The sequence below is a fragment of the Mixophyes fleayi genome, chromosome 6 (assembly GCF_038048845.1).
Source record: "Mixophyes fleayi isolate aMixFle1 chromosome 6, aMixFle1.hap1, whole genome shotgun sequence".
Lineage (NCBI taxonomy): Eukaryota > Metazoa > Chordata > Amphibia > Anura > Limnodynastidae > Mixophyes > Mixophyes fleayi.
In genome coordinates this window covers 16924505-16934391 of record NC_134407.1, presented here as the reverse complement: position 1 = coordinate 16934391, position 9887 = coordinate 16924505, and the positions used below count along the sequence as shown (strand labels likewise).

At 41.3% G+C, this 9887-nt stretch overlaps 1 protein-coding gene across 1 annotated transcript in view; it reads right to left on the bottom strand.

Annotated features, from left to right (window-relative positions):
• Positions 1-381: 381 nt before the first annotated feature.
• Positions 382-9887, bottom strand: part of ZMAT4 (zinc finger matrin-type 4) — a 287868-nt gene continuing 278362 nt past the window's right edge. Inside the window, exon 8 of the mRNA XM_075215932.1 lies at positions 382-5230. Within this exon, the coding sequence (XP_075072033.1) occupies positions 5103-5230 (128 nt within the window). The 3' untranslated portion in view covers positions 382-5102. The remainder of the gene's footprint in view (positions 5231-9887) is intronic.

Genomic DNA, 9887 nt, shown 5'->3' with positions numbered 1-9887 from the left:
TTTGAAAGGAGCGCACCTTGGTCTCACTGATTATTAAACCCATACTTGCCTACTTTTGAGACCTCGTCTCCCGTAGAACCCCAGAGAGGAGACCAAAGCGGCAAGCAAGTACACCGGACATGGTCATGTGATTCACATCATCGCGCAGTGTGGTTCGAGGCTGCCGTGACGCAGTTTGCCGTGAATAGCCCCATCAAGTCCCTAGTGAGCATGTCCTCTTCTTCCAGGAGAACTCCCCAAAATTCGAGAGTCTCCCAGACAATACGGGAGAGTAGGCAAACCCTGCATAACCCTGTTTAATCAATCTTTACTACTCATACATTATGCAGTCCACAAGAGCTTACACGTTGTCAAACACGATTCTTACACCACATCAGTGCACAATTTTTAGTGTTTGTTTTATTGTCAATTCTTTAGCACAAACACAGATACTTAGAAGCATGAGGGATGTGTCGATAACACAGGTTTTACACAATCTGCTTCCAGAGTGTTACACACAATAAAGTGGCACAATACTATGTATGTAATAATTCAGAAATGTTATGTGCTGAGCAGTGACATGAGATTCCAGAGAATACAAAAGGAACTTAAAATACACAAATCTATTTATAATTTATTCACACAATATAATGTTTTAAGTCATTAGAATGTTCGATTTTTGGAGAAACTCCTATAGAACATTTAATTCTGTTTTTAATACCAAATCAGCAGAATACATCAGCGTTTCTTACTTTTTTTATTTCCTATCTGAGCAATAAAAACATTGTATGCATATATCTTTTCAAAGTAAAATAATACCTTTATTAAAACCATAAGAGGCCATCCCCACAACCTTGTGTAATCTTAGCTGTATATCAGTTCTCTAACACTTGATTTATCAAACATTCTGAAAAGGAAGAGTGGAGGTATTGCCCATAGCAACCAATCAGATTCCAGCTATCATTTAGCTAGTACAATTTACAAGATGATAGCTAGAATCTGATTGGTTGCTATGGGCAACACCTCCAATTTCCTATTTAGAAGGTTCACTTATCCAGCTGTATTAATGAATGTACCAATATGTACTATTGTTCATAACAGTACATTAGACAGCTCCATCAACACTAAGATTACAATGTTGGTTAAGTTGTAATTTGTGTTTGCTCGTTGCTGAGACTACAGTTACAAGGTTACTTTCAAAGCCCACAAAAACTTCCCTCTGATGTATACAAATTAATGGATTGGCTGAGATATGGTCATGAATATTATATTAAATACCTTTGTACATGTTATTGAATGAAGCACACAGTAACAAAGTTCTCATATAAAGCACACACATATATTTTGTTTCCAAATGCTGGATTATTGACATACTGTTTCCTTGAGACATATTCAAAGGGTTCCCAGTAGTGCTTAGAAGCGTTCACTGAAAAGAACCCTCTCTGTAAAAGGCATTATTATCACATCTAGAACCCAAATACCTGCCCGTCCACAATACTTGGCTATTGCTATTTGTAAGGCAACTTCCTGTATATATCAGAATGCTCCACTTTTCCCTATGGCTCTGTACAATTTAAGTATGATCTGTCAACACTATGCAATATACAGTATTGTCTGAGACAATGTCACCCTCCTCAATTTATTTTCTATCACCTCTCAAATAGAGATTTCAATAAAACTGTCTCACGTAGGTTAGAACCCACTTTTTATTTTTTTATAAACCGGTTTTCTTTTTGATCCTCCATAAGTTTGTTATGGAACACCCTAATTAACCATATAAGAGGGAATTTTAATGTTCTGTCCTACTTTGCTCTCCTCTTTGAAAGCTGCCAGGAGAAGCATTAATATGCCCTTTAAACCTTAACATATTACACTGTAGGTATTGATTTAATACCACGTGGACCAGTTTAACTTTGAATTTTGCAAATGTTATTTTCCTTTCCTATATACATTGTTTAAACAATGACTTGCATATGTTTTAAATGATACATGCAACCAGACAAGAGACAAAACACTTCCTGTTAGAAGATGCAAACCCCGATTCACCAGACCTGACACGTGTTGTCATTTTATTCTTTGGAATTGAGAATGTTTGGATGTTTAAACTGTATCAAGTCATACCTCCCAACATTTAGGTTTGTGGTATTGGGATAGGGGGCGTGGCCACACCATGATGGGGGTGTGGACACACATCTGGGGGTGTGTCTAGCACTTTTGAAGCACTAGGCTGCCTCGTTCTCTCCTCCCCTCCCCACCAAACACATCCATTGCCCTGCAGAGCAGCAGTAAACAGACAATAGTTGTCGATGTTCCCACCCACAGGACAAATCTAACCCGATCGGGATGGCGGGACAGAGTCTTTAAATCGGGACTGTCCTGACTAAATCGGGAAGATTGGGAGGTATGATCAAGGTGACAAGAACTGTTAAGTTCCTAACATTTGCACTTTGTGCTGCGGGACACCTAAGAATGACTGCGTAACCTGCAATACTGGGGGTACTAGTTAAGCAGGTGGCACAACAGTAAATATACTCTATTGTTCAATCACTTGGCATTAATTAAGGAAAGTGTATATACACAACCCTAGAGCCCAAGCAAATGGAACCCTGGTTCAGTTTCTGCAATACAAAATAGTTTATTATATGTAGTGTTACTTAGCTGCTAAACTGAGCTTGCAATCTTGGTTTTTTAAGCGCGGCAAAGTGATTGGTTGAAGGTCACGAGGAGATAACACTGGGATTCGACCTTGATCTCATCGCGTTTCTCGTTGTTATATGGCCAATGGCTTTAACCATTGCACAACTTCACGTTCATAACCTAACAGCGCCTATATTTATATTAATAATATTCCATGTCTTATTCCGACCTGCCCTATGCCGTCTCACTGTGTGGGACTAAGAAGTCTATTTCAGAAGAGGTGAAGAGCCGAAATGCCGGCGTAAGTGGCTGCAAAAGGCTCTTGCAACATTTTTTGCTATTTATTAAAGGGTTAAACATAGCTTTCTCTGACATTAGCCTAATTTTCGGAGCTTACGGCTGTCCCCATAGACTTCTATGCGGACAGCGGCACTTGTTAATTTATTAAGCTGAAAAAAGTTTTGCAGTACGCAGCAAAGTAACGTCATCTTAGGACCGGTAATGGTCAATTTCAATGGGATCCAGCTAAAGCCTCTCCAGCATCACTGAACCCTCACTGGGAAAGCAATAAGCTCATAGTACTTTTTCTAATTTCTCCTGCTTTAACCTCTTGATAAATTAAATGAGGAGCTGCGATGGACATTCTCTGGAGAAAACAGCTGTTTTTGGGCTCACAGCAGCTCAGTAAATAGACTCCTAAGTCTGTAGATGAGGCTTTTCTAATGAATGTTATGCTGAGCGAGCGTCAAGTCTTTTAAGTTACCCGGATCCTGTGTATGTGTTTAGCTGTCTGGCTTTGTTGGTGGCTCATTGGGAGATGTACCGAAAGTACTTTTGACCTGTGTATTATTAACCTGAGAATTTTGGTGAGTTTAAAGTTCATTTCAGTGTCAGAGGTGACGTTCTGTGCTCCTAACCTGTACTGAGGACCAGGCCTTCTAACCACCCAGTTCCTAATCAATAAAAGCGCGGTCGCGTTGGGATGAGCATTCTGCATTGCAGAAGTGTAGGGATTGCATGCACGCCATACGCAACGTCTGTGGACCGCACAGAAGTGTCCCTAGTGTGGTTATGGAGCTTTCACTAAGTGTTTCGGGATCATCTCTGCTCGGGCTCTTTCCCTTTGGCTCATAATCTGGATGTCACTAAAACCGTTTCGGAATGCATTTCACATCCCGCGTATTAACTCAAGCCCTAAACTGCTTTTGATACATTTATCCCAGCGCCGTGTAGCCTGTAGATTCTGATATTACACTACAAAGACGGATCGCCTCATGTTTATAAGGGATTTGCTGTCTTGTCTTACAAGCACAGAACTACTGATCTCAAATAATATGCGATGAAACAAAAATACAAAGCAAATACGTACTAGAAAATACGTGCACAAGACACCAGCTTTTATATGCAGTTTCCATACAAGAAAGTCTAAACGGCATATTATCCCCCAGACAGAGGTGCTGAGAAAACACGTTTTAAGGGTCAGCAGCAATTTTGGTCAAAAACACAGGTTAACAAAACTAGAAATATTTCCTCAATTAAATCAATATTTTTTTTTTTGCAGGCATACTGCTGGAATTACCAGCAATATGAATATAATAAATATATAACTGTTTCTATATAGCCCGTGCTCTATATTGTTCCTCATTAGAGCTGTTTAGGCATTTGCTACCATCAGCTTTGCAGCTGTTGCTGAACATGGCTCCCATGATGCTCAGCCATCAGCCTAAAAACCTATTTTCACTAATTATGTTGTGAAAATGAATACTAATAAGAAATACATACAACATTGCATTTGTATGTAGTGTATGCCTTATGTATCCACCTGAAATGTTCTTGTGTTTACGCTCCGTTAAATCGGTTACCAATTTTCGATCCACAGAGGACAGTCACACCCCATTCCGGGCAACGGGAGAATAACCTAGCCATGTAGAGTCTGACGTATATTGAAAAAAGTCTCGAAATCCCAGTATAGCTCGACAGGTTGTGCAAGTGGAATCGGATAGCTTTTGACCTTTCAACAATGATTTACGGGGAGAGTTAAAAGTGTGTTGATGGTAAAAGGTCAAACAAGATGTGTATTGAGGACCTGTCCAGACCTCTTCATCCCAACGTGTTTAGGCAAAATGAACTTTCATTGTGAACTTTCCAATGAACTCCTTAAGGTTTCATAGATGCAACCAGGTATCAAGTGGCTCTGTATGGTCCAGTGTAGGAGATCCGGAGGAACCAGATTGAAGGTCATCGAATGTCAAAGAGCCAACCTATGCTGTAGCTGAAAGAAATATCTGTGATGCCACAAGATCCACCAATAATCTCCCATTGGATCTAATCAACGTTCACGCAGATGAATTTGGGGCAGGAGAAGATCTTGAGATAAATACATGCTCATTTCTCTGCTTCTTCCAACCCAGGGATAAAGAAATAATTAAAGCCCTTTCTTGTGCTGTACTCATTAGGAGAAAGTCTTCGCAGTAGGTGTGACGTCCTCAGCATCTAATGTGGCTTTCCTCTCCCACCATAATGGAGAAGAAGTTATTCTCCGGAGAACATTCTCCTGCTTCTTCTGTGACTTGTGGTGGACTAAGGGAACTCCTCCCGCTGTCATTGTCCTTCCCTGTAAATTGGAAAAGGACATTGTTTAATAGGAGGTCAAGGTTCAATCAAGTACAAAAATAGAATATTCTACGTGTCCCTACATTTTCCTTCTACGATGTTTAATAAGAGCATTTAGATGCTATGTGAAAGGGATTAAACAGATACAACCTATAGCAGATGAATGATCGGAGATTAGATCCATCCTTCATATTTTTGATTATTATGTTTGTTACTTGTATCACTCAGTTAAACCTGCTTGTATACGCAGTTTTGCGATAGCTGTGGATTCACAAGAAAAGCCAGGATGATACAGACTAAGGGGTAAATGTATCAAGCTGCAGGTTTGAACAAGTAGAGATGTTGCCTATAGCAACCAATCAGATTCTAGCTGTCATTTTGTAGAATGATGAGAGGAGTTGAGAGAACTGAGGATGTTGCTGGCTAAGTAGGTTGTAGGCACATGGGGGCGTCTAATTTTGGGGAGCAGTGCAAAAACAAGTTTCATTTTGCCAAGTGATATTACATAAATGAGGTAAAGGGGGGAGAAGGGGCGTTTCCTGCTGTTTGAAAGGTCATCAAGCCATTTCCACTCTGCAAAAGTACTTGAGCTGGTGAAGATCTGGGGGTAAATGTACCAAGCTGAGAGTTTTCCGGCGGGTTTGAAAAGTGGAGATGTTGCCTATAGCAACCAATCAGATTCTAGCTGTCATTTTATAGAATGTAATAAATAAATGATAGCTAGAATCTGATTGGTTTTTCAAACCCGCCGGAAAACTCTCAGCTTGATACATTTACCACTTGATCTTGTGCGATTAGAAATACAAAAGTGATACATGTAATAAAGACACTCTCTCATGATTAGTTTAATGCATAAATTAGGCTAAACTAGAAGTAGTTATGATGTAAGCTTAGGATGTAAGCTCGTATGAGCAGTGCCCCTTTCCCTCCTGTCTCCATACCTGTTCTTCTGCTCCGTATTTATTGCATTAGCCTGCCTGAAGTATTGGTATTTTTTTATTTATTGTTCTGTATTGTTTCACCCTGTATAGTCTACTGTTTGTACAGTGTATGGTGCCGTGGAAATCTTGTGGCACCTAACAAATAATAATAATAATAATAATAAAAGTAGTTTAGGTGGAAAATGGAAAGGTTGTAATGAGAGGGGTGGTTGTGAAGGGGTAGGAGGTACTTCTGCACAGTATGCCCCTACAGAGTCTCCTACCGCCCCCCAAACATAGGCGCACTTCAGGTTTGAGAGTGGTGTGTAGGATTGTACATTGATGTGTACTGGGGGGGTCGATCTAAACGCCAGAAAACCAGAGCACCGTGCATCAAGTCTGCTTCACAAATGAGGTCCATTCCTTACACACAGAGAAGATGGGTTTTATAGTTTGAACCAATATTCATCAGACTGCAGCCTATTGTAACTAATTACATCCCCCGGGCACAGTGCCTAGTGAATTGATAGGCTGCATTCTGATTAATATTGGTTTATCCTAAATAAAAGGACTGCTTCCACAATAGGTGCACATTAAGGCCCATTGTGGGCAGCACAGTGGCTCAGTGGTTAGCACTTCTGCCTCACAGGCACTGGGGTCATGAGTTCAATTCCTGACCATGGCCTTATCTATGTGGAGTTTGTATGTTCTTCCCATTTTTGCGTGGGTTTCCTCCCACACTCCAAAAACATATTAGTAGGTTAATTAGCTGCTATCAAAATTGACCCTAGTCTCTCTCTCTCTCTCTCTCTCTCTGTCTGTGTATATCAGGGAATTTAGACTGTAAGCCCCAATGGGGCAGCGACTGATGTGAATGAGTTCTCTGTACAGCGCTGCGGAATTAGTGGTGCTATATAAATAAACGGTGATGATGATTAAAAACTGTGTTCATTTTCAGGATTTCAGCATTGCCTTGGAAGCAACGGTCCTTCTTCTGGACAAGTATAGCTATTTGATTTTGACACCAATCCTCACTCACTTTCAGACATGTCTGAACATAGTATTGGTAATATTTCTGTACGTTACTGCATTGTGGTGCTTGTGGCGATGTATACATGACTATGTGTCACAGGAGATGTGGCTTCAGTTACGTCTACTAGTCTTCTCTTTAACCAGCAACTTATTGCTAGGTTTTGTTAATCCCAAGTTTGCTTCAATCATTCAAAAAAAAATATAATAATAATAATTGTCCACCTTAAAACTACATAGTAGCAACATTTCCATTGTTTGATCACTTTCCTGCAGATTTACTCATTTATGAAAATGCTTATTAATAACAGACCAGATGGTGGCTCCTGCTGAATCTCTCATATGTGGGCAGCACAGTGACTCAGTGGTTGGCACTTCTGCCTCACAGCACTGGGGTCATGAGTTCAATTCCCGACCATGGCCTTATCTGTGTGGAGGTTGTATGTTCTCCCCGTGTTTGCGTGGGTTTCCTCCGAGTGCTCCGGTTTCCTCCCACACTCCAAAAACATACTAGTAGGTTAATTGGCTGCTATCAAATTGACCCTAGTCAATGTGTATGTATGGGAATTTAGACTGTAAGCTCCAATGGGGCAGGGACTGATGTGAGGGATTTCTCTGTACAACGCTGCGGAATTAGTGGCGCTATATAAATACCTGATGATGATGATGATGGAAGCACTGGTCTAATTTATGGAAATACTGTTCATTTACAATCTTCTCTGCCAAAGGAAGAAACAACCTTAACTTACCATTATCAACTTAAATATAATATTAGGGATTATGCTGAAATATTACTTATCTAAAAAGCAATACAAACATATGTTTTGCAGAAAGAACGCACGAGGGAGCATATTGTGATGTGTCAGTCATAGTCTTCTGCTGAATAATCTAATATCTCCGCTGCTGAATCCTTGTGAGTATGTGCTGAGTGACTGCGTTGTGTCTCTGTTTACTGCATCCCCCCAGCCGTATCAGCACAAAGGTTTTATGAGACCAGGCGCCGCTGAGTGTATTAACTGCAGCACAGAAGGTCGCCATCAGCTTTCCTTCAGTGCCAGATCTCATCAGCAAAACTGACTGCCTACCTATCTCCTTGCCATCCATCCTAAGGGGGTGGGATATGCTGACTACAAAATTCTCCAGGTCACCCCAAGAATGCATTCTGTTGCTGGATCAGTCATACTACACCAGAGACACATGACATAACTAGTTCAGTAATATTGTGAGCAGACAGCATGCATTTAAAATAATTGCAATTCATATATGTCTTCATGATCAATCTGGTCTAAAAATGCAGGCAGTGGATGTCTGCCTAGGGGGAGAGAGCTGTGTTTGGGAATGGTTGATTCTCTGTTAATTCAGGAAAGGTTGGATACATCTTCCAGAGCTTTACCTTTCAAATAGTTGTCAGGGGCAAATGCAGGGTTTGTAGAGAGGGGTTTCCATGCCACACTGCCAGTGGGCATGGCCAGTAGGCTTCGGGCGTGGCTATAATTTTAGACAGTGCTTGGCTGCTCTCCAACTATTCCTATCCCCATCATATACATGGGCAATGTTGTGTGCACTACTGTTAGGTGCACACAGCTCTCCCTTTTCAAGCAGAGCCATGTGAAGCGGGACATACCTCCCAACTGTCCCTACAATCAGGACAAAGTCCTGACTGAGTGTGTCAGAACAGTGGACAGACTGTCCTGCTCTCTCCTACCTGGTGTTGCTGCTTTCAATACTTGTTGGGAGAGATGGGTGTGAACAGTGCAGACAGAAACGATCTGCACACAAGCTGCAAAGTGGCTGGTCCTGGGGCAGGGTCCAGCCACCTCAAGCATATAGTACCCCAGGTTGGGAGGGGGGGGGGTTATAGGCACTAGGAAACCCCCCTCGGTTTGTCTATAGTTGTCAAATTGTAATAAAGTGATTAGGATCCACACCCAATTAGAATAAATGCACGTGTTGTGTGTGTGTAATCTGTAGGGTGAATTCATGTTTACAAATGACATTTGTGACAAATAGCTCACTCCTGTATTTATTTTCTTAATATACATTTCTTGAGATGAAATAATGGAATCCGGAGTCACTTGTTATTGATAAAAGTCCACGTTGAGGTAGATTCGTACGTGATGACAGGAGATGTTGTACTTCAAATGGGGAAAGTGAGATTTTGTTTCTAAATTTTAAATCAGCCCTGAAGTAAATAAGGCTGGAAACTAATCAAGTCTAATCCTGGATTAGTTTCCAAACAGGATGAAAGCATAAAGCAAAGTCAGATCATTAAATAAAAATGAAATGATGTCTTGGGGATTAAAGCGCGGGACAAACTAACGGTGCTGTATATTTGTTGTGTCACTTAAAGGGAAAGTGTTTTTCATTCTCACCCTCCATGGATTATTTCTGCCCTGGATGTGGCAACCTTAGATACTTGTGGCCTAGCGCTTAGTTGGGAGTACTCCCGTAGGCAGAGGTCGCCTCCTTACGCCTGGTGAGGCGGAATGGAGGACGGAAGGGAGGCGGTTTAATGCAAGCCACGCACAGTAAGGGGCGAGTTCACCCAAATGCGGCTGAAGCAGACCAGTACGGAGACGTATATAAATCAGCCAGGAGACAGATCTTTTGCACCTGCTAGAGGGCAGGTGCAAATACACACTGATGACCATGATGGTCACCAGCGCTTCTGATTGGCTGATTGCAAACTCATCTTTCAAGCTGATAGGT